At 41.7% G+C, this 25,063-nt stretch overlaps 1 protein-coding gene across 8 annotated transcripts in view; it reads left to right on the forward strand.

The window, feature by feature from the left end:
• MAP4K4 (mitogen-activated protein kinase kinase kinase kinase 4) overlaps positions 1 to 25,063 on the forward strand; it is a 164,959-nt gene that overhangs the window by 114,183 nt on the left and 25,713 nt on the right. For 3 of the 8 annotated variants that reach the window (XM_065677712.1, XM_065677713.1, XM_065677716.1), the window contains exons 9-21: positions 647 to 725; positions 2,678 to 2,853; positions 3,527 to 3,599; positions 4,068 to 4,278; positions 11,429 to 11,590; positions 13,634 to 13,720; positions 14,401 to 14,640; positions 17,780 to 17,941; positions 20,009 to 20,239; positions 21,164 to 21,270; positions 22,279 to 22,430; positions 23,131 to 23,228; positions 24,551 to 24,726. In XM_065677712.1, the coding sequence (XP_065533784.1) occupies positions 647 to 725; positions 2,678 to 2,853; positions 3,527 to 3,599; positions 4,068 to 4,278; positions 11,429 to 11,590; positions 13,634 to 13,720; positions 14,401 to 14,640; positions 17,780 to 17,941; positions 20,009 to 20,239; positions 21,164 to 21,270; positions 22,279 to 22,430; positions 23,131 to 23,228; positions 24,551 to 24,726 (1,954 nt within the window). The remainder of the gene's footprint in view (positions 1 to 646; positions 726 to 2,677; positions 2,854 to 3,526; positions 3,600 to 4,067; positions 4,279 to 11,428; positions 11,591 to 13,633; positions 13,721 to 14,400; positions 14,641 to 17,779; positions 17,942 to 20,008; positions 20,240 to 21,163; positions 21,271 to 22,278; positions 22,431 to 23,130; positions 23,229 to 24,550; positions 24,727 to 25,063) is intronic. The other 5 variants (XM_065677715.1, XM_065677719.1, XM_065677717.1 and 2 more) reach the window with 3 other exon arrangements.

Consider the following 25,063-nt stretch of genomic DNA (forward strand, 5'->3'; position numbering starts at 1 on the left):
TCCCTGCTCTCATGTTTCCCTGTGTTGGCTCTGCCATGGTGCTTTGCTGTGGAGCAGAGCAATCCTTATGGCAGAGAACCCAGATTCCCACTAAGTGTCTGCTGAAACAAATGTGACTTATTTTGATCAAAGGAATGGGTTTACATTTCAGTTCTGTGGGGAATCCTTTTTTTGATATAAACCCTTCCATGCTTCAAAGCTGTCAGGCCTCAGAGTGAAGAAAATCTCCAAGTCTGGATAGCAAAAATGAGGCATCGTCCATAATGGGAGAGAAGGGAAGTTTGTATGAAACAGTAACTGTGTCGTTCTTTCCTTCTGCCATCATCATCTCCCAATATTTTATTGACCGGAACGCAAGTTAGATGACCTGGGACTGGAGGAGAGCCATGCACAGATGTTCCCATCATGGTTGATTCTGAAGTTTAAACCGTGCCTCAATCTCTTTCTCTTTTTGAGGCCACCCTTGGCACATTGAGCTGTGGAATTGTCATTCTGGGCTAATTCCATTTAGCTGTGTTGCTCTCTGTGTCTGCTGAATGTGTGGTCAGGATAGTGGGAATGGTTGAGGAAGCTAAAGCCATGGTATTGAAAGAGCAACTAAACCAACATCTGTATATTCTGTTTGGTTTTGTTTTCTTTCCTTCAGCTCTTTGTGACATGCATCCCATGAGGGCACTCTTTCTCATACCCAGGAACCCTCCACCACGGTTAAAATCCAAGAAATGGTATGTGTTAGTTTATATCTTGTTTGCGGCCCTTTTTGTAGCATGTGTTTTTGTGTCTCATTGCATGCTGTTTTGTTCCCACTTTCAGAAAACCATAAAGCAATTTAAGTTATCAAAAATCGCTCTGTTATCTTCTGTGCCGCTGAATCAAAGCATGAAATAAAAAGCATACGTTGTTTATTTAGTTCTGTTTGTCCCAGAGAAATTTCCTCTTGAATTGTGTGAAAATAAAAACCAAGCTTTTTTTCTTGACAAAGCAGTATCTGTATTAAAGTGACAAATGGATTCATATTTTAAAAGATAAACTCCCCCAGCACTCTTAATACGCAGTATGTTTTCTCAGATGTATTGTAACACAGAAACAGAACAGTACTATAGTGTTCTAGTTTCTAAGTTGAAAGGAGCTATTAAAACTAATGAAGGCTTTTACTATAATTATTATAAACTAGTGGAATTGAGTGTGTGCTTCTTGCCAGCTGAGTAAAATCCATTAGTATCGAAGGATTTCCTCCCAGTTACTGGTTACACTGGCACATATGAAACAGAAATACTCCCTAGAAAGAGGTTTTGTATAGATTGAATGTGATCACAGGATGCTGTGATCCTGTCAAAATAATGAAGTGATTTGACTGCCTATTCAATATCAACATAATATAAACTTGGCTTGCTTGCTGGGCTTGGTCTTTGCTCAGATTGACTTATTTATGCACTTGTACTGTCAAGGCATCCCTCTCCCTCTCTCATACTTGCTTTCTGCATATGTTAAAGTAATAGAGATGCATATATAGTATTTGCATAAGCCTTTCATTAACCTTCTTATTTAGAATAATAACACTTAAAGTGTGAAGAATAAAAGAAAACAAAACAAGCAACAAAGTTACCTTGAATCCAGCCTCTTAGATTCCAGTAAGAAGGTGAAGTGACAGATGGAAACTCTTGTTTTTACACTTAACTGTGGTAGTGGATGTGTTTGCTGCCTAAGCACAGGAGCAGATTGGGAGCACCTAGCAATGAAAAAGTGACTCTGGCCAAAGCCAGTGCTGCACTAACTCAACTATTGTGGTAGCGTGCTCATGGCAGGTTATGAAAAAATAGGCCCAATGATGAAAAATGTGGGTTTGAGTATTTCCATTATTGGCATTTTGCAAGGTGACTCGTTTGATGACTTCTATCAGGAGGTCCTCTTTCAAACTCTCAGAGGAAGTGCAAATTTAGGAAGGTGGTACTTCAGCTTAGCTAATTCCCATGCCCTCTCACTTTATGTGGCGTGCAGTCCAGGTCAGTTCATGCCCTTAAATTGTGTCAGTGAGAATTTGTCCCCAAGTGCCTGTGTTGAACAGACAACACTGTTCAACACCTGCCTATTGTTCTGTGATTATTTTATGCGTGGCTCTTTGGATAAAAAATAAAATAATCTTAAATGCTTGTAGTCCTATCTCAGTGAGTCCAGGTGTGTACAAAAGCAGTGCAGTGCTGCTTGAATCAGGGGAAATGTTGGACGCAGTTCTTGCGGCTTTCGGTACGGCTGCTCTGAAGCAGACGTGCCCTTAGATAGCACGGGCAGGTGGAGACACACCAGAGCTGCCCTGCCTGTGCTCCGAGCAAGCTGGATGCTACCCAGCAGAGCTGGGTTTGCATGATTTGCCTTCACTAATAGATCCTGCCTTTCAGGGCAATTATACCTGTGAAAGATGGCACATCACTGTGAGGCTGTGCCTAAGTACTGCAGGTATGTCGGCATCACCCTGTGTCCATCCAGCCCAGTGCTCAGCTGGAGCACCCTCAGCTCTGTTTGGAGGCACACTTGGGGACAGCACTTGTACCGTCTGGGACACAATGCTTTTTGAGGAAAGGAATTAGACTTTGAGAAAGAACAGAAAAAAAAATGTTTGAGCTGAGTTTTACCTCTGACCTGGCTTTGATTTGTTTTATTTTCTTTCCTGCATTCTCAGGTCTAAAAAGTTTTTCAGCTTTATAGAAGGTTGTCTAGTGAAGAATTACATGCAGCGACCTTCTACAGAACAACTCTTGAAGCACCCATTTATACGTGACCAGCCAAATGAAAGGCAAGTCCGAATCCAGCTTAAGGACCATATAGACAGAACCAGGAAGAAGAGAGGAGAGAAAGGTATGCAGCTTCTAAAAATCAAGTATTGTGCTTGTTAAAAATAAGTGGTTTTGTTCTACTTTGCATTCTAAATTCCCACCACTAGAAGAGCACCAAATAACCCAAACCCTTAAAAGGTTCTTTTTTAATTCATGTTTTGACTATCAGCAAACTTTTAGTTTTTGTTCCGTCCTCTACAGAGGACAATCAATTCAAGTGTCTTATTTTCAGATAAGTTAAATCTACTCACTTCTGGGCCTCTTCCGTACAAGCTTTAAGCAGTATTTAGGAGGATATTGGCGTATATGGCCTTTCCCTTTTTGATCTATGGTAGGTTCATTCCTGAAATGGTGCCATAAATCAGACTCGCAGGAAATAACCCATCACAAGAGCTATGAAGCAAACATTCAGCCTGTTCTCTTTATTCAGGTGGTGCCGAGGTTGTCCAGGTGTCTTGTCTTACATATACAACCTGGTGTCATTCAGGGAATTTGCTGAAAGTCTGCCACAAAGCACTATGCTGCTCTACAAGTATGGGAGGATGGGCTTGTATACGTAGAATAAGTCCTAGGGTCTGCAGTAGATCTCCTCATTGAAAAGGATGGGAACTGGTTCACTAAGGCACTACTGCAACTCCCTGCTGTCCTGAAACTAAAGATAAGCACTATCTAGGCCTTTGTTTCTTTCTTGGTAGATGAGACAGAGTATGAATATAGTGGAAGTGAGGAAGAAGAGGAGGAAGTGCCTGAACAAGAAGGAGAGCCAAGGTAACGATTGCTTTTGGGAGGGCTCTGAGCAGACAAGCCAAGTAAGTCTAAAGGTCTGTGACTATAAATCAGGAGCCTGCTAAATTTCTGTCTCTTATTAAATGCACACATAAGCCACACAAACCACCCAAAGGGTTTGAATACCTATTCTGTGATGCTAAAGGTTTTAAAGCTCCCCCTTACATGGCTTAGAGCCAGCGAGCTTTGGATGGAGGGAGATTTATGGCAAATATGATTGGTCAGGGGCTCCACAGTGACAGAATTGGTCCTTATTTTGCTTGGCCTCATTTCACGCCTTCCACTGAGAGCGTGTATTTGACATGCATCCAGTGTCTTTGCTCCGAAAGAAACGAGATTAAAATTTAACATCATGCTATATTTTATTAATGTTCCCCTGCCTTTGAAAAAGGTATTTAATGGCCCATCAGGCTTTATTGTACAGGAGCCTTTAACTTCCTCTTGTTGCAGTTCCATTGTCAATGTGCCTGGAGAATCAACCCTCCGACGTGATTTCCTGAGACTGCAGCAGGAAAACAAGGAACGGTCTGAAGCCCTTCGGAGACAGCAACTGCTGCAAGAGCAGCAGCTCCGTGAGCAGGAGGAGTACAAGAGGCAGCTGTTGGCAGAGAGGCAGAAACGCATTGAGCAGCAGAAGGAGCAAAGGAGACGGCTGGAAGAGGTAGAGACAGGAGGCTGGTGTTCAGAAGCCCCGCTTCCACTTATGTTTCCTATTTCCATGCCCATTTGTAAAGAGTTCCCTGTAGCCCCAGCACATCTCGGGAAGGGAAACAACATGTGCAAATCCAGTGGCAAATGTAGAGGAAAGCACTTAAATCCATGTCTGGCTACTTGAGTAAAAACCACCTTCCAGAGAATTTGAATATCCATCAGCTCCTGTGGAGGCAACAGGAGCCAGAGCTGGGTTGTTTGAAGGCATCTGGGGGGAGGCTCTGTCTTGGCCTCTGTTCCAGAGAAGAGGCAACATGTCTAGACTTCAGGTAGCTGTAGAGAAGGGGAGACATTAATTATTCCCAGGTGGATTTTTCTCAAGATTACCTTTTTAGGGGTCCATGACATGCTTTAAATTTCCCTTTAAAGATTTCCCCAACGTCTGTATTTGGCACTTGTTCATGGGTAGGTAGAAGCCTAATTTTTAATGTATTATTCTCTCATGCATAGTAGCATGATGACTATAAAAGCCACCTAGATTTCTATATATCGTATATATAAATCAGTGTTAAAATTATAATTCTGCAAAAATTAAAAATACGTAAATGATACTTCTGTGATAAGTATGCAATTTGCATACACTGCTGGAAGATAAAACAAATCTACATGTCTAATATTGTTCTGTCATACTTTTCACCTCCTCAGATCTCATGTGTGTTTATGTGTATGTAGATGGAATACTCAGTGTGAGCTTCAGAGGTAGGAGGATTTGAAAACAGTTCTTCAGGCCAGAGCTGAGTATGACACAGAGCTGAAGTGAAACCAATCCTCTAGCTTCTCAGGAAGTGCAGGGTCACATTCCAGTTGTCCTTAAATGACCTCTTGCTTGAGTCTCTGTTTCAGCTCTTCACTTAGCAATGATAGAAAAGCTACACCCAGTCTAGTTTCCCAAATCCTGGTAATGTTTAGTGAGGATGCAGCCAGGACGAAATGTTGATTTGCATCCCGTGACATGTTTACATAACAAATGATACAAAGTTCCAAATAGCTTTCCAGCTCACATCATGCTCCTTATACATCTTTTTCAATGTGCAAGGAGATCTAGTGCTGCTGAGGAGATGCTGGTAGCAAAGACTCAGCCACACGTGAAGCCAGGAAGAGCAACAAGGGGGAGGCATATAACTCTGTTTCTCTTCTGTTTCTTCCCCACCCTTCTGAGATTGCCAAGATAAACATCATAGTGCTTCCAACTGTTTTTAGACTCTGACGCTGTAGCGATTTTGGGGGGGGGGGGGGTGGGCAGGGAGGAGGAGCGAGAGCATATAATAAAAAGAGGCTAGGAAAATTTGAAAATGAAACATTGATATTGTCAAAGGTGGGCAAAAGTTGACATACTCCTTAGCCTGTGAATTTTTTTCTTAGTATGAGAGTCAGTGATTTATTTTTAATGCCCCTTTAATCTCTGAGGTTCTGCCGGCAGTACTTTTTTGGTGAGGAAGGGGATTACAATTAAATTATCTACATCATTTGACTTTAATATAAAGTGCAACACTTAAAATCGGGAATTTCTTTTTAAAATAAAGGAGGTGCTGCTGCTGGCAGTGCAAACAAAGCAACACACCTTCTGCTGCACAGGGTTGAACTTTTTGGGGATGTTGCAGAAATCATAATTTAATGAACAATTAAAAAGAAAGGTCAATTACCTGAAAGTTATGTTTAAATAGTCCTGCTTTTGAAAATACAAGACAAAACTTCCACAACTGCAAGACGGCATGTGATGTAGTTTGATGCATTACTGGATAAGGTTGCACAGTGAACCATGTGAAGTTTGTAAGAGAGAAGCTTTTACCTTTTATTGGGTCTGTAACCTCAGCCTGGTTCCCTTGGAGACATAAATACGAATGATAAGCTATAAAGTTTTCCTTTTGCAGGTGGTGGGACAGTCTTACTGTTCTTAAAGTGAATTAAATAAAGGCTTGCATTTAGCTTTCAAAAAGCCCTACTTAATTCACTGGATCTTGTGTTGGAAAAAATGTATGATCCCAAGTGATTTTTAACAAAACAGCCAAAACGAGCTCTTTAATGTGGGGGAAGGGTGGTAGACACATATTTAGATAAACATCAGCGTTGTGACACAATTGAAGGCCAAAATATTCAAATGTTGTCACTTTGTCCTTAATTCCCCCCTGCTCTCCCCCCCCCCCTTTTGATGAAGCCAGTAAACAATGAAGAGCTTGGTAATGTGAGTTAAGATTAGTGTCATACACTGAATCTCTGGGTTTCCATCACTTTGTTGATATTTTTGCTGAGCCTTGCTTTCTTATAATGTTTCCTTGTGTTAAGTGTATTTTTGGATATACCTGTTTAACGTTCTTTGGGAAGAATTTTATGCATTAGATAATCTCCCTGGACAAGTTGCTTATACTTCCCTCCCTTCTTCTCCACCTCCCCCACCACTTCCTAAATCAAAATTGAGGGCTTGTTCTTACAATGCTGGCACAGAGCCTAGACAGTTTTGACCAAGACTGCAACAGGAACGGTGTTTAGGACATCTGCCAAAATCTGTAATTCTCAGCAGTATTAGAGAAAAGATTATTTTTTAAAAGGTGTATAGGTGGCTTCTAAAACTCATTATTACAGGAATCTTAGAATTTGTGTATTACTGAGGAGGTGGAAATGATACATGGTCAAAGTATAGAAAATGACCTAAAATGTTTCAGGAAGGGGATTATTTATCCTCCCTCTGACCCCCCCCCCTTTAAAAATCATACAAAGACTAGTTGCATAAATATCAGCCATATGGCATATAAGTGTTTAGGTTAAGAAATCTGACTCTTCTAGGATGTGTCTGTGTTTCTGTTCAGCAGCATGGAGACACCAGTTCTCAGTGTGATGGGTATTGAAAGGCATTTGAATTTGTACTTTGCAAACCTAAACCTGAACCTGGTTAGGGAGAAATTCAGAATGAGCTGTGATGGAATCCCATTCTGTGTGGACCTCCGCAGTTCAGGATAACTTCATTAAATGGTGTGTCTCCCTGGTTATGAGAACCTAAGATGGATGTTTTTGAACTGGCAGGTTATAGCTCCATTGGCAAGTAGTACTGTAGAAGCAGATTTGCGGAGCACAGTAATCAAAGTGCTGAGGACCTAAGGACTTCACTCCACATGTTTAAAGAGAGGAGGAGCTCCTTTGGACTAGCTGAGGTCTAGACTGTGTGCCTACTTGTGGTTGGAGTGCATCTGCCTTTTTAATTTCATCCAAAAGGAGTGGTTGGCACACCAAGACATCTTCAGAATATGAAACAAAACTGAGTAAGTGGAGATGATTGGATGAGTCACTTCAAAAGAGGAATCCTGATCTGAACCAAGGTGGTAATGTAGGTGTACCCACAGGTGATTTTTTTACCAGAGCTTTGTTTCTTTTACAGAAGAGGAGATTATTCATATCTACTTCATTTGAATTGCTTGCAGTTTGGATTGGTACTGAGTAAGAAGTTCTGCTTCTGGTTTATCTCTAGTGTGGGCAAAGCAGAAGTCTCTTTACTAATCTTTCCAGTCCTCTTCACAAGCTGATACCAGGTTACCTAATTCTTTGTGAAAGAAATAATTAATATATCTATTTATCAACCTTCATCTGGATATAAAACAGAGTAATAAAATGTTATTAATACAGTATTACAGGATCTGTTTTTATCTTCAGCATTTCACTGTACGAACAAGGTCCTGAATTTGTTGGTATATACCAACTGCATGTGTAGCTGCATTGCCCCCTCCTGGTAAATCATGCTCTACTGCATGGTCTTCCAAGTGGAGATGTTGGATTCCATTATAAGATCGTCATTAATGCACCCTAAAACTAGACAAAGAGCTAGTGTATTGACACTCTTTTTTCTATGTGGGTTTTTGGTTGTTGGCATAGTAAATGCCAATTTTGCAAAGTGCAGCAGTTTGAGGCAGTTTGGGCTCTGTCAGAACTTTGGTTTGGCAGCTCTGAAATTTCTTTCAAGAGTTCCTGCCCTCACCTTCTGGTTAACAGTTAGCTCCTTGAAAACAAGCCTTTCATCTGTCATGTAAAAGAAAATTGGTAATACTAGATCCAGCAAAATAAAATGTGGATATGCATCCATCATTTCAGTGAATCCAGATCCATACCTGTTCTCTATTGAGCAACAGTGGTTTATATCAGGCCTTGTAGTGTATGGTAAAAATTATAGTATCTAACAATCACACTTATTAAATGCAGAAGCCCAAGTTTTACAAACAGAACTGATGTTCATTTTAACTAATGGTTTTCCCTGTCCTGCTCCCCTCCTTTGCGCAAGCCTGAAGAACATGGTGACCAGGGCTTTGGTGTGTCCTTGTAGAAGACTTGCTCGAGCAGTCAGGAAGGCAACCTTGTGCCAACAGAAGGATGGTAGGAAGTCAGCTAAAGGGCTGCTTCTAAAGCCAGCTTGGGTCAACGTCAGCTTGCCACCTAGCAGTTTTGCCATTGCATTGATAAGATGTAGACAAGGACGGAAGAGATGCTTGTCGCTGTAGGTTTCCTTTCCCTGGGCTTGTTAAAGGTATATTCCACTTTGTTAGCAGCCAGTTGTTTGACACTTAGGTTTTGAAGGCCACGTGCAGAGGAAACAAAACCTTTCTCTTATGGCTGGGGCTGGGATAAGTGGATTGTATGGGGTGTTTGTGCAGGCTTCTGTGACGCCAAGTGCCTCCCTTCCCGCCTGCTTGGCGAGGGGCTAAGGTGGTGTCTGACGGGAAGGCGGAAGCAGTGCCGAGAAACCCCATCTCTTTGTGTACTTTGGCGCATAGACAATAGCACATTTGTGCTTTGGAGATTTCACTTAAATGCACACTGGTGGCAGAGAATCTTTTTTTTTTTTTTTTTAATTTCTTTTGTTGGGTGATAAATATTTACTGTTGGTGCCGAGCTGGCAATCTGGCTCGAGGTTTGCTTAAAAATCTTATCTTTTAACAACTGATTTTGTTTATTTCATGATGCCACTGGAAATCAGCTCTCTTGGTCAATTTGTAACTTTCTTTTCTCATATTAAGTTCAGTTATTTATAATTATTACTGAATACTTCTGTGCTGATTGAAAAAGCAATGAACTTGTTTCATACAAAAGACCTAAACTCTGCCCATCTTCCTTATAGTGAGAATGATGCCATCCCAAGATCTGCAATATATCCACTTAACAATGTCATCACAATATTGTTAAACTGACAGGCTTCATATGTTTAAGAAGTGTTAGAGTTGATAAATGTTCATATTAACCAGTCAGCAGTCTGCTGTCTCTTGCATCCTCAAGGCAACAGAATTACTGTACTTCATATCTTAGTTTTCTTAAACAAGGAGCCTGTCAGACTTGATTAGCCAAGAAGCACCTTAATATATTGACTTAAATATAGAAATTGTTTGACATAGATGTGTATATTCAGAAATAAAAGTGCCTACTTAATCCTTTTATGGTGCTTTAGAAATGAAGGAGTGAAACCCATGAAATGCACTGCGTGCCGTAGCTGCCTTGCAGCATTTTTACTATTTTTGTATCTACATTCATTGAAGAGAGCTTGTTTAAGCAAGAGAGAAGAGGCTGGTAGATGGATTTGATTGGGAGAGAAGGCATCAAGAGCAAGGGAGCTGTGTTTCTGAGAAGATACAGAAAATGTGGTGCAGCTAGTTAAACAGAATCGGAATGCAGCCTGTTTTATTTAAGTACTACTAATTCTTAACCATCTTTATTTTTTCCCCCCAGTGTTTCTTTTCTGCTGTCGTGTCAATATTGATTCCAGAAGATGGAAAAGGCTGTTGAGCTTTCAGTTACTTCATAGTCATGCAGGGTCACGTGCCGAGCAGAGAAAACTTATCCTGTGAAGTAACACAGGGAGTGTAGATTGGCCTTTGCTTGTTCAGCTGAGCACAACTATGAAATGGACACTAGTAACTGGATTTGTGAACCCAAATAAAAGCTTAGTTTGAGTACTCTTGCAAGTCTAATTGGAGTGCCTTAAGACTGACAAATCTGGGGCAGTTTTTCTTCAACAGAAATTGATGGTAGTATTAACCTTAACCTGAATGGGAAAAGGAATAACTAATGTAAGTTTGCATTTTCTTGGGATTAAATTTGGGTGTGCTTCATTTTGTTTAAATTTCGTCTATGATTTTTTAGCATATTATAGAAATCTATCATGGAAGTAAATATTCCCAGTAGATGGTTGAACGGGAGACAGCTGGGTCTTTTGACACTTAGGCAGTTGTGGGAGGCTGCCTGGAATTTCGAGGTGGGTGGAGTAACTGGATGTTTCTGTAGAAGTGCAGGAAGAGTTGGTCACGACTCTATGGGCATTTAAAATGTCTCCTCTGAAGTCATTTGTGGTGCTGTGTAGATGTAAATGAGTCAGTTCATGGTTTCTAGAGCTGTTCTCCAGGTTCTTTTCAGACTTGAGCAGACTTATCAGCACCACTTGGTATTTGGATCATGCATGGAAGCTTATCTGTGTGAGTGTAAAATCTACCTCAGCTGTTTTTCCTCTTTTACATATAGGTGCTTTTGATGTCTGGGGAGGGCCTGTGGTGCTGCTGGTCAGCCTTCATCTTCTCTTAGTCAAAGGTTTGGGCAGTGTGTTAAATTGAGCTTGGCTGTTGAGCCAACACCATCAAATTCTTAGCAGACCATGGACTGTGTTAAGAGAGAAGCTGCTTATCAAAAGCTCAGTTGTCGTTTGAGTTTTAGCTGATTTAGTGGGACTGATGATTCCCTTTTGGGGCGCCATTTAGATAATGTGTGGAAGTCAAGAAAATTGTCGCTCTGATTAAGATTTGAATTCAACAGTTGATCAAAGATTGAGATTTCAGTATGAGCCTCTCTTGAAGAGCAGCATTGAACTTCCACACCTCATTTGTCAGGAATATGGTACGTGACTTTGTGTGTGTGCACGAAGAAACCAGAAAGAATAAGTGAGGCTGCTTTTAGGGACAGTTGTGTGCTGGGTATGAGTTAGTTTCCTGGTGGAATGCTTGCATGTACTGTTTTGTCATTCAGTTGCAGAGCTTGCCAGTCCTGGTAAATCCCTCTCTTCACAGTAGAAAACAACCCCACCTCTTTCTTTGATAACAACAAAAGGAAAACTTTGTGGTTTCTTTTCCCCTTTGTAGCAACAAAGAAGAGAACGGGAAGCTCGAAGGCAACAAGAGCGTGAGCAAAGGCGGAGAGAACAGGAGGAAAAAAGACGTATGGAAGAAATGGAGAGGAGGCGTAAGGAAGAGGAAGAGAGAAGAAGAGCAGAGGAGGAAAAGAGGAGAGTAGAAAGGGAGCAGGTGAGTCCATGATACAGATATATGTGTAATAGGTTTGTTTCTTCTAAATTCTAATTTGATTTTTTAAAAACCAGTAAGTCTTAATCAGCTTGGGCAACCTAATGCTGACCCTGTCATCTTCGTTGTCTCTGACAGCAGATGTGCTAACATAGATCATAGAGCTTTATGGAAAATTCTGGCAGCCTCAATATTCCCTCAAAAAAAGAAGTCTTGTTGCAGTACTCATTCTAAATTCAGCTCGTGCCCCTGGGCTTGGCTAAAAACATCAGAATTGGTGAAATCATCACTGGGGCTGAAAATTGTTTCTAGGCTTGTCCTGCTGGATCAGCTTCTGGCACCCAGAATTGGTCAGAGGCTCGTCATAAACTTCTGAATATTCTGAATTTGAGGTGGAAGCTTTGAGCTGCCAAGGGTTTTCCTTCCTAGAACTTAAATATGCAATCTTCCTCTCTTGCTCTATTTAAAATCAGCTCTAATAATGTATGCCAGTTCAGGCAGCAAATATATCTTTAAGTTGTGTCAGTATATCTTTAAGTTGTGTCTTTAATACATAGAGAGTACAGGTGAGAAACCTTTTACACTGTGAAATTCAGTTGCTATATCTATGCATGAAATCTGCATGTTTTAAAATCCTTTAAAAACTTGAATCAGGGTGATAATCAGAGTAATAATTACTGTGCATGTACTGCAAAATGCTGATGCCAAATAAAGGGCCAAAACTACTTGCAAATTTCCTATTAACTTCAGGAATGCTGGTTTTGGCCTGAATTACCTTAATTTTGTTCCGACATAAAGTACCTGTATTTTCGATCATTGGTGGTTGTGTTACTGGGGAATTTTATTGTGTTTGTATATATTCCAAAAAAAAGTTGGAGTCAAAAGGAGAGAAGACTAACCAATGGGAATAAATGTATGGAAAATCTCTAATTGCAGCACAGCAATTTGCTTTTGGGCAGACACCGGGTATTCCCCCAGCTGCTTTTTAAACTGTTGAAATGCTAATTACGCACAGTGCCAATAATGACAAATGGTTAATTGATGTGGCCAAGCTGAACCACTCTGGATTTTCAAATTTGTTTATTTTTCAGAAGAAAAGACATGCCCCCTCTTAGAATTTTTGTTAACCCAAACTATGGCACAGCCAATGTGCGTAACAACAGTATAGTGTATCTCATCAGTCTGTCACAAGACTTTCTATAGCTCCCATCACTGTATCACTGATCCATTAATTTCTTTATGCATACACTGTAAATGTGTGTGTGCGTGTGTGTGCTTGTGTGTGTGCGCATGCACATGTTACATACTTCCATTAATTGCATGATAGGATGTTATCAGCTTGGGTTTGGTGCTTCAGAGTTTGAGTTCTTCAGGGGGTCAGGTGAAGCAGTGGGTAAACCTCTTGACCTGTTGAGGCTGTAGGTGAAGAGATGGCTAGATCTCAGGTTTGGTCTAATATCTGTTTCCTGGTGGATGTTTGTTTGTGTCATAACCATCGCATAATTCAGCAAGGCTGGCAGTGTCTGCTCAGGACAAGCTTCTGGTGAGGGCAGCAGGGGAGATGGCAGGGCAGGTCCCAACTGCACTTGGCAGAGCCCCTCTCGGGGAGCTTGCTCCAAGTCTGCCTACACTATGCCTGGCTCTAGCTGTTGCTAACAGTTCCATCGCACCAGTGCAACAAACTAATGTTTAATACAACTTGCATGTGACTTCGTATTGGCTGTGTTGAGTCAAGACTCGCTGTGTTTTAACTTTCCAAAACCTTCAAGTGCATTTTGCTGCTTCTTGAAACCACTTCCAAAATATGGAAACGAGCTCTGGCCCATGCTGGCAACATTTGCAGGAGTGCAAATTTCAGAACAGAAGGGGCCGAAAGCCGATGCTCAGGAGGCAGGGCTTCGTAAATTGTTCTACAGGCACTAATCCATCCTGAAGTGCGTTTCTCGTTAAAGCTGAACTGGGGAAGTAGCGTGTGGTGTTCCACCCAGGGGGTTCTGATGCATTCCTTTTGAATAAATTTATTGCTGGGTAATTTCTATGTGACAGGAGTATATCAGGCGACAGCTAGAAGAGGAGCAGCGGCACTTGGAAATTCTACAGCAGCAGCTGCTCCAGGAGCAGGCCATGTTACTGGTAAAGCACTGTATCTGTTTTGTTCAGTAGCTATAGGATCCATTTATCCGGCCAGTCCTAGGCTTCCCTCAGTCGGGCACAGCTGCACTGACAGTATGACAACAAAGGAGCTTGATTAAAAGGCCATTTATGCTAGCGTCGTGGGCTGACAGGCACATATGAGAAGTGCTGTATGGTCACACTGCTTTCTGGGCTGTAACAGGAGGCTTTATGTTAAAGTAGAATGGCTCTGGTGTGGTGGTCGAGTTTCTGAACAGACCTTGGCATTCAGTGAAGAACTAGAGTGCTTATGTTGCAGATCAAAAGCACACATGATATGTAAATCCACCCCAGGATACAATGGCCTAGTGCTGGTCTAAATCATTGTTTTATGAACTTTACACTGGATTTAGTATAAATAATTTTTTTTTTTTTTTTTTTTACTTTAGTAAATATCAGTTTTGGCATAACTCTCCAATCATGTCAAGCTTAGCAGTACACACTCAACTTTCCCAACATGAGACACATGCCATATTGGTCTAACTTAGCTCTTGGATATACTTTAACGATGATGTAAACAAAAAAAAGAAAACAAGAAAAAAAAGCAACAACAACCAGAAAGGTGCATTTTTATCGGGATGGATAGGGACATGTCCACTGTATGGTCAATGTCATGTCTTGAATTACATGTTTTTTCAAAGGAATACAGATGGCGAGAGATGGAGGAACACCGACAGGCAGAGCGACTCCAGCGCCAGCTGCAGCAGGAGCAAGCCTACCTCCTGTCGCTGCAGCATGATCACAGGCGGCAGCAGCAGCAGCAGCAACAACAACAGCAGCAGCAGCAACAGCAGCAGCAGCAGCAGCAAGAAAGAAATAAACAAAGCTATCATACCCCTGAGCCAAAATCCCACTATGAGCCTGCTGAAAGAGCACGTGAGGTAAGTCCTGTTTGTGGGCAGGAATCTGCTGCCTGCTCCTCTGCCCCTGCCTGTTGCCATCATTGCGACTGCAGGAGGCCAAAGCATCACTCATAAGGGGCAGAGTATTTTAAAATGTAGCCCACTGGTTTCTAGACCTGAGGGCTACTTCTGAGTACTTGTGCTGTGATCATTGGAGTTCAGAGTTTTGAGGATGGAAAGAAATTCTGGAAGGCTGCAGTCTGAGGGGACCTGGTTTTGGAAGTGTCACATCAGGAATTTAATTTCATCTGCACTTCATCAGGCATGTTTTCATAGGAAGCATTGGTGCAGTTGGCAGTCTGTGTCTCTGGCAAGTACTGGCTATTGGAAACTGGGAAGCAGTTGGAAAGCACGAACCTATGAGGGATGCTTGCACATAGTAGTGCCTGTTTACACATTTGGTGCTTTAGCTCATGCTCTTGGAAATTTCCTTCTCATGAACATAAACCTCAATTTCATCAGTTTCATTTTGAAATGTGAAGTATTCTCTTCTGAGATCACACCTTGCTCTTTTGAAAGTCAGTGGTGTTGCCTTCTTGACTTTGGGCACTAACAAGTAGATCTGAGATCATCGGAGTGCTGTTTGTTTCAGTGAGTGGTCTCCTGTTTTCATTGGTCCACAGTTAACTTTGCTAAGCAAGTAATTGCCTCTTTGATGCACCCTTGGCTCTCTTTCAGCGGTCTTATTCTTATGTTTCCCTTGAGCACCATAGTGCCCACAAACCACCAGACTGGGCAATACTGGTCAAAGCTGTTAATGGCATTCATCACTAGCATGTGGGAACTAGGTAAATACATTTTGGAACAAGAACAAAAAATATCCTTGGGACTGTTGAACATGATAAAATAGCTTTCAGTCCACCTTTGTCCAGTAGCACTTTATTGCCTTTGAAGTATTGTTGTTTGGGCTTGGTGAGCACAAGCTCATTTTCTTGTAGATACTGTTGTCCAAATTCTCTATAAACCGTGTTTATGCTATCTCATCCATTCTGCTTGGTGGTTGAAGTATCTGGTACGTCTCTCTCTACCTCAGAAGAAGTTCAGACTTGTCCATTATGTGGTGGTGTAGGCATGGAACCAGCCCTCCTGTCCTTGTTTCACATTCCTGGCCCACCTCAGTGACAGCATAGTGCCAGTCCAGTGCTCCTGTCCAGCCTGAGGGCTGGCTTTGGAGGGATACAGAAATGTATCTACTCCTTGCCTCCCATTTTCTTTTCATAGTTGAAAAGGAGAGAAATGCCCAAAGAGTCAGTGTTACATCCTTCAGCAGAATTACTGGTTCAGCTATTTTTTGTCATAGTTTTTTTCTCTTGTGATTGCTCTAGCTAGGAGGAGTAAAGTGAAGGTGCAGAAATACTGTGTTAATAGTCAGAACTTCCCAGAGATTGCTGTGTAATATTCTTCTTAAAAACTGTGGTAAAAGCGTAGCCATAGTATCTATTTTTTTTTTCCCCATTCCAGTAGCAGTGGTGGTTTAAGGAAGAGGAAGGACTTCCATGATTGGCTCTGGGAAACAGCAAGGAGCTTAGAGCTTAGAACAAGGTGTGAGGCTTAATGGCATTTTCTAGTCTGAACAGTCAGGTGACTGGAACAGGGCCTGTTTTTATCCAGGCATGTGCTCACTGTCTCCTTCCCACTTATTGCCTGGTTCTCAGGACATGTGGTTCGTGCAGTTTCTGTGCTTTGTGGAAGAAACCTATCATCTACAGCTAGCACTGTGAAAGCCTGTTCCTTCAGACAGAAGGACTTGGGGCTTTTCCTTGTTCTATTCATAACAAAGAGTCTGGCCTGTTTTTTAAAGGATGGCTCTGTGAAGTTGAACACAGTAGTGAAAATGATTGTATAGTGAAGAACATACTGTGTGCCTCCATTATTGTCCCAAGACATGGTGTCGTTTGTGTAGACCTGGCAGAAGCTTGTCTGCTTGTTCCCATAGGCAAACTGTTAACTGTCCTCAAATTTTGTAAAGCAGAGGCAGGTTGGGTTTATGGAGCAGCAACCCAGCTGAGGAGTCCTGAAAACTTGCCCTTGGCTTCTGACATGGCTGTATGAGCAATGGGTCTCTCCAGACCATCACTGCAAGGAAAATTGATTAGGAAACCACCCCAGTACTGGGTTTGTGCTCCAGGCACAAGGGTTAAAGCAAATATTGTGAGCAGAATTTCATCAAATGAAGTCAGCCCAAGCTGCTAGTATGATTTTCCTTTGATAATATGATAAAGTGCTGGGAGTTTAATGTTCCTCAGAGGCAGCTGCTCTGGCAGAAATGTGCACACTGCCCTGGTTCCAGCAACAGACCATCTTGGGAAACAGGAGGGTATTTCCTTTTTCCCTGGAGCTTTCCTTCACCTCTTGCTGTTCGTACTTCTCACTTTGTTCATGATGCTGCAGTCTTGGAAACAGCAATGTTTCTGCATGGGGACCTCACTTGATGTTCTGTCCAGAACTGAGCACATTCCAACTTAGTCATCTGCTTGACTAACTCTCACAGTCCATGTACGATCAATTCTACACCTCCTTGAGAATAAGAAACAAGCTGCTGGGGCTGTTCTCGGCTGCATATGAGGTTGCGTTGGGACTGTCTGATAAGAGCGGGATGACCAGCCGTACAATTTCATACCTAAAACTGAACAGCCTCCAGTATTACTGGGTAGAGAAGCATATTCTATCTCTTCTTGCATTGCCAAAGAAACAAGCACAAGAAAGCAGATATCACATACCATTGATTAAGTGAGGCAGGTAACTACAGTAAGGGAAATACACTTTTATATTGAAAAGTTGTTTCTGTTTTTATCTATCCTTTTTATTGTCTGTGAGGAAAATACCAATGGATAATAACTAGTGTAGGCAGAAAAAAGCTCCATAATGGTCTTTAATCATATCACTTCACATCTTACTGTGTGCTGTATCCACTCTTCCTATTATTCTCTATTGGAATACTTGTCATTTTGGTGTAGTTTACTAGCTGTTGTACAGTTACGGTGAAAGTGATAGGGAAAAAATCCTGCCAAATGTATTTGGGTTCTTCATGGTAAACTAGAAGGGGTACTCACCTTCATATTTCTACTGTAATTGGTTTTATTGACTCCAGGTTTAACCTCCATTTATTTTGGTTTAGGTGGAGGAGAGATTTAGAAAAACTAATCAGGGCTCCCCTGAAGCACAGTCTAAACAGATGGGCAAAGTGTTGGAGCCACCAGTGCCTTCAAGATCAGAGTCCTTTTCTAATGGAAACTCAGAACCTGCTCAGCCTGCTCTGCAGAGGCCAATGGAGCCTCAGGTAAGTGTCCAAGAAAATCTCAGTGAGCCTGGAGGAAATGCAAAAGTCCCAACATGTTTCTTTCAGATTTGCAGATCTTGGCAGTTAGTCTTATGTAAAGGGTAGCACTGTTACACAAAGCAGCTTATTCAGTACATTTGCTCCATGTCTATTTTTGCTTATTGATAAACTGATGGATTTGTGGGTTTGGTGGTGTTTTTTGTGTTGGTTTTTTTTTTTTTTTTAGAGTTTAAGTTTTTTGTTTTTGTTTTGGGTTTTTTTTTTATATAATGTTACAGCTAGATTTAGAACTGTTGCGTTCCATTATTATCTGTGCAACAGCGGAGTGGTGGGCTAAACACTGGCAAAACTTGCAGTGCACTTTTTACAATTCAGAATTTGATCTGCGCAGAATATTTACTACTGCAAAGGGTGCTCGGGAAAGAACTGAGCTTGCTTTGTTTTTCCAGTTCTTGCAGAAAAAGCTAACTAAACAAGTGGGTTTTAATAGTATAAGCACTGCTTCAGAGAGATTTACAAAACATGACTAAGAAAAGCAGGTTTGTTGTCAGTAGGCCTGCAGTTGCTAAATAGAGCTCTGTACCACCCTTGGAAAAATCAAAAAGAGGCTGAAAACCACTGAGCTATGTGGCTGCTGTCATTCTGTTGTTTTCTAATGAAAAACCTCCAGATGTTGTTATCTGCATTTCATAGGAATTACAGCATGATTTATAAATTAACCTTTGTATAAAACTTAGATATAGCCCATACATTCAGGGGGATCTGGATATGCTAAATTAAACTGTGTAGTTCTGCTTTCAGTTCCACTGTTTCCATGCAGAATTTTCTTCTCCCAAATTAAATCTGCTGATGACAGTGCAAGCTAAACCCATCCCTCATTGTGACTAGGTATTGCAACTCTTTTAGGCAACAGGAGAATTTGAACAGACGGGAGAGTGGGAGAAATCAGGACAGAACTTCATCTCTTACTCATTAATTCCTGGCTTTTATTCAAACCTCTATGACTATTTCAAAATATTGGGCTTGTATCTTCATGCTCTCTGTGCCAGTTACTTTCAAAGTCTGGGTCTTCCACTTACGTTAAGGATAATCAGGCTCTTCAACAGCTGTGTGTATTAAAATTGAGGAAATAATAATCACATAAAAACAAATACAACCAGCCTACTGAAACCGGGATTGAAAGCAAAGTTTTGCTTAATTATGAAGCGTGAAAACAGTGTGTTCCTCAGTTATGACCTTTTCTTCTCCTTAGTTTCAGAAATTAACTCTGAAACACATTTTTTTGCACAAGGAGGGAGTTAGGCTGAAGGGACAATATGGATTTCAGTGGAAATTTTAACTCTGGAGTCACTGTTGTGCCTTCTTAGTCTTTGTAAACGAATATGTGTTCGTGTACATGTGTTCTTAGTTTTCGTATAAATATGTATATATGTACAGTATATGGTACATATATGGTGTAAGTATAATATACATTGTACATACGTATACTATATACAATATATATTATGGGGTTTTTTGTATATATTTCAATGACTGTAAAGGAATAAAGGCTTTTGCATTATGGTCTTTGTCCGAAAGTTTGGAACTGTATCTAGTTCCTAAATTTATTAGGTAACGTAAATGTCTGTCAGTTTGCACATTTTACAGCATTCTTTAATTTTGTACATTTCTTCAATTGGATATGTGCTTCAAATTTCCCAGCCCACCAATGCTGCCATGAGACCTGACCAAAGCCCACTGAAGACCAAGGAACAGAAGGCACCTTCTGTCTTGAGTGGCCTTTGGACTCAGGCTCAGGGTGCAGATATTAGGTCTCCTTTGCTTCTGGGCACCAGTGTATGTGTATGTGGAGAGCGTACCTCACCAAAAATGCATATGTGCTGTATTTTCAGTCTGTTACGTTCTTTGGGCGCTTGCCTTGCTTTTAAATGCATTGATTCCACCCCATGCTTACCTAATGCCATAACCAATTTGTCTCTGCCCGCCCCACCTGCCTTTATTCTGTGTTAATTGGAAAGCCAGTTATACTGAGCGCATTGAATGTTTTATGTTTTGTTTTCTTGTAAGGTACAGTGGTCCCATCTGGCATCTCTCAAGAACAATGTTTCCCCTGTCTCGCGATCCCATTCCTTCAGTGACCCTTCTCCCAAATTTGCTCATCACCATCTTCGTTCCCAGGACCCATATCCACCTTCACGCAGTGAAGTGCTAAATCAGAGTTCTGACTCTAAGTCGGAGGTACCTGACCCCACCCAAAAGGCTTGGGCTAGATCAGACAGTGACGAGGTGCCTCCAAGGGTAAGGAGTAGAAAGACAGATGTGTGCTATTTTTCTTTATTATTAATTATTATTTTCTTAAGGATGTGATACCCTGGGCACTGGGAAGACTGTACCCTTGTGCCAGCATTGGTAACAGTATTTTGGAAGGCAGATCATAATGTAGGTGTTTAGTCAATGGGTTAATGATAATCAACCTTAAGCACAATATTGAAGCTTCATAAAAAAATTGGCAATTATTTATAGAATGCAGCTATTTCAGAGACAATTTATTATGCAAAGTTAACAAATCATTACCATACTCAGGAAAGAATTTAAAATATCCCTGAGGTTATTGCTCAGAGTTAATTTTCCTCTTCATCTGTTAGCAGCCCAAACTATGAATCATACACGTATTTAAAATTGAGATGGAGCTGAACAAAAAGGAAACATTCAATATATTTCCTCCTCCTCTCCTTCTCCCAACCCCCCTCCCATCCACTGGGATTTGCTTCTTCTGAGTATATTCTTGCTCTCCCCACCAGTCTTTGCCTTCTGCTTATCCATTCCCAGGCATTTGTTTGGTTCCCCTGAGCTTATTCTCCTAATTCTCATGCTGTTTCAGCAAATTGCTTTGTGCCTTCCCTGCTTCAGTCAGAGTGCCATATTCTTTTAGAATGTCTCAGTAGTTGAAGGGTAGTGGGCCGTCTATGTGTTCGTGTGGTAGCTATTAAATACTACTTAATGTTAAGACTAAACTTCTGAGTTCTCTTCCAAATCTGAACAGCAGTCCAGCTAAGGTCCTTGGTTTTGTGGGTGTTCGTTCATTGCTTTTGGTCATTGGTGCTAGCTTGGACTTAGAATTGTTGTTAAAATCTTAAGAATATGTTCTGTAGCAGGAGAGGTTTAATCTTCCTCTTCTCTCTCTCCTATTCATGGATTTGACACAACCTTTTTTTCCCCAAGGTACCTGTGAGAACAACATCCCGATCACCAGTCCTGTCCCGCCGCGATTCTCCGCTGCAGGGCAGTGGGCAACAAAATAACCAAGCAGGTCAAAGAAACTCCACGAGGTTTGTAAGCCACCATGCCATTGCCTTTCTTGAGGTGGAAGGAAAAGGCCCATGGGAAGCCAGGCGTTTCCAGAGAGCTTCTGGCATTGTGTGCTGGACGTGAAAGGAAGATGAATTTGGATCCCTTTTCAGTAATGATGAATATTAATTTCCCTTGGTACCGCACGTGTGCCAACAAACACTGGCAGAATTCCTTCTTTCTTCTCCTCCTTCAAGTAGCCTGCCCTGTAACTTAAGCAACTATTTCAAAATATCCTTAATATTTCTGAAATAATGTGGCCATTCATGAACATCTTGCCTTTTGATGCAACAGGTCATCTTGGGCGTACTGTGGGGATTACTGGCAGCAAAAGTGTTTGTAACATCTGAAGTGAAACGACCTCAGAAACTTTCTGGCCTCTTAGCCAGAACCAGACTTTAAGAAGGGAAGAAATGTCCATGAGCTGTGACACAGCATCTGAGGTCAGGGAGGGGATGGAAGGGGCTTCCTGCACAGCTCAGCGGAGCAGCATGGATAGGCCACGCTGGAACTGGCTCACTGACACTGGCTCACAGGGGTGAGGGTATTCTGAGAGGGACAGACAGTTATGTCTTTTTGGCTTATGCTTGGCTGGCCAGGGCACTTCTGAGCCAATTTTAAACCTGCTGCAGGCAGGCTGAGAGAACTTTAGATTCACTTTAAATTAGATACGTAAGAATGGCAGGTAGCCAGTTCCAAAAGAGTAGCTTACACACACCTTAACTTTTTTTTCTTTCCATCCTAAATAAATACGATGATAAATAAATAAAAAAAATAAATATCCTAAAAAAAGGGTAAGTATTTCAAAGGAAGCCGCTGCCTGGATTGTGAAGCATTACTGATGCTCTCAGCTCAGCATTAAGTGCTCTTTCAGATAAGTTATTAGCATTAAGTGCTCTTTCAGATAAAAACACTGGGGAAGACAGATATTTGAGTTTAGGAATGGGAATCTGAAACTGAAATGTGTGTCTTTCCTTCCATGATAACAGCAATATAGAGCCTCGTCTGCTGTGGGAAAGGGTGGAGAAGCTTGTACCAAGGCCAGGCAGTGGCAGTTCTTCAGGTTCAAGCAACTCAGGCTCACAGCCTGGCTCCCACCCTGGCTCTCAGAGTGGGTCTGGAGAGCGGTTCCGGATGAGATGTAAGTCCTTTCCTCACCCTCCATAACACTGTGTTTCTAAATTTGTGAAGCTGTGAAACAGTCAATAATGAAGGTTGAAAATCCTTGTTGGAAAAGACCTTTGAGCATGCAGTACCAAAGTTGGGCTACCTTCCGTTACCCCTCCTTGACAGTATGTCCTTACTTGGGGAAGATGGTAGGCGCAGAAGTCATTGTGGAAATATTTCATTGTGTTTTGATTCACATCCAGTCACTGCTGCATTTTCCTGTATGCAAACAGCACAATCTCCATGCTCTCACAGCTCCCTTCCATGTGTGCAGGGGCACATGATGTTTGTTGCTGGTCATCTTGGTGGTGGCTGATGGGGTGCAGACTGCTATGGACATGTCTCAGCTGGGTTATGTTGGATGCTGGTGCAGGTTCTCCAGCTTGTGGCTACACTCCAGTTACTCTCTTTGATCTACAACTGTGCGACAGTTTACTTCGGCTTCAATCATAGGCCAGCTGCACCTATACAGATCACAGCTTATGATGGCTTTTTGTGTAGTCCTTCAGGGACAATGTAGTAGTGAACCAGTGAAACTTAGGTCTTCCTGTCAGGCACAGCCTGATAACTTTCTCATCTCTCTTCCCACTACAAAGTGAAGTAAGAAAATATACTTTAGCTACCTGCTTAATCTGTTTTGTTCTGTGTTCGTTCTGGGGCCTTGCCACATGCAGCATCGTCCAAATCAGAGGGTTCTCCATCGCAGCGTCATGAAAGCGCACCTAAAAAGCCTGAAGAGAAAAAGGAAGTCTTCAGACCTATCAAGCCTGCTGTAAGTTGCATCCATTTTCCCTTGTCTCCCCTCTCTTTGAGGTAGGCCCGCAAAATGTACAGCGTGAACTTACATTCATGTGCCATTGGGGGTGAACTTCAGCTGGAGTTGAAGTTTCTGTCTTGCAGTCCTAGCAGCATGTCCTGGGCTCTGCCATTGCCTCCACACATCACAGTACTTGAAACATTAGAATTTGCTCTGCTTCTGAAATTGATTTCTGCTCTCTAGTCTTCTTCCTTCCTAATCTTTTCCTTTCTCTCTTTCAATCCTGTGCTTCCTTCCCGGGGCTGGACCAATGATGGTGCTTTTGACCTGAATGTGCCAATGCTGGGCTGAATGGTGCAGGGAGAAGTGGTAAGACCTTAAACTGGTGTTATTTTCTGTGAAAGATTTCTGATATTTTCTTTATCTGGCTGCTGTTACAGTTTGATTACAGCTTGATGTCGTTGTATCTGGGGGATCACGGTATTTCCAACTTTCCTTAAAACTTTTTTGCTCTTGACATTATGATACTGCACTAGCATCCAAATCTCTCAGTTAAAGCTGCTTTCTTAGAGAAACATAGAGCTTGGTCCTTCACTTCAGATAGTACAAGGTGTGAAGTATTGGCTGAATTTGTATTCAACTAAGTAAAGCATCGCTACACAACTGAGAGCAGACTGCACTGACTGTAAACTTGGTTTACCCACACTCCAAGCAGCAGACGTCAGAGCAGCTTATGTCTTGTACTGACACCTGTGTGTAACTGAGCGGGTGCTAATGAACCTGATTTCTCAGGTGAACTCCTTAGTGTGGATCCATGCAACTGGAAATGGATCAAAAGGTTTCAAGGAGATCAGATCTCTGTGACTGTGCCTTGGGTGGCTCAGTAAGTCTTAGGATCTTTCTGCTAACTTGCTGCCTGGATTTTTTATGGTCATTGCTATTAACCTGCAGAGTTTAGGGAAATTAACTGTGACAGTCAACCACTGGGTGAGAATGGGTCTAGGTGCTTGTATATGCCCTTCAGATGGTATCATGGGTTAAACTGAAGTCATAATCAGGATAGCTGGGATTTAGAGTATACATTTTTCTGTAATATGGCAAGGCCTCCTTAGGTTGACTTTCCTTAGGTTGACTTTCTTGGTGCTTTAATTCATCAGAAAGTGAGCTTTAGTAACTCACTATCAAGAATGAGTAAATCAAAAGAAACAATACTGCTAGGGCTATGGAAATGAGCAATGTTCAGCAGTGAACAAGTGAGCAAATTGGGCACTGATTCTGTGGGTTTGTCTTGCAAACTCTTCCTTGCAACATCAGTTTTTTCCTTCCTCTCCTATCAGGATTTAACTGCATTGGCAAAGGAATTGCGAGCGGTAGAGGATGTGCGACCTCCACATAAAGTAACGGATTATTCATCCTCAAGTGAGGAGTCAGGGACAACGGATGAGGAAGATGATGATATGGAACAAGAAGGAGCAGATGAATCCACTTCTGGACCAGATGATGTCCGAGCAGTGTTAGTTCTTCTAACAGTGTTCTGTTTTCCCTCTTAGGGGGTTGAAGGAAAAAGATGTTTTGTATTTTGACTTGTATGTTAGTTCCTTCAGCTTAGAACAACCTATGAGCAAGACATAGTAGTATGTTCACATTTTCAAACTTGAGGGTAATCTTTTCAAAAAGTAGGCTTCTATATATTATGCCTTTCCCTCTTTCTCCCTTTGTTATAAAGCAAGAAGTGGTGTTTAACAAACTCCTGACTCCTTTCCCTTTTAAATAGAGAAGCTTTCCTAGGCATGTTATGTAAATACTCCACTCTGAGCACAGTATAAATTAGCTTTGAGTGTGCCTTGGTG

This window comes from Lathamus discolor, chromosome 4 (genome assembly GCF_037157495.1).
Source record: "Lathamus discolor isolate bLatDis1 chromosome 4, bLatDis1.hap1, whole genome shotgun sequence".
Taxonomy (NCBI): Eukaryota; Metazoa; Chordata; class Aves; order Psittaciformes; family Psittacidae; genus Lathamus; species Lathamus discolor.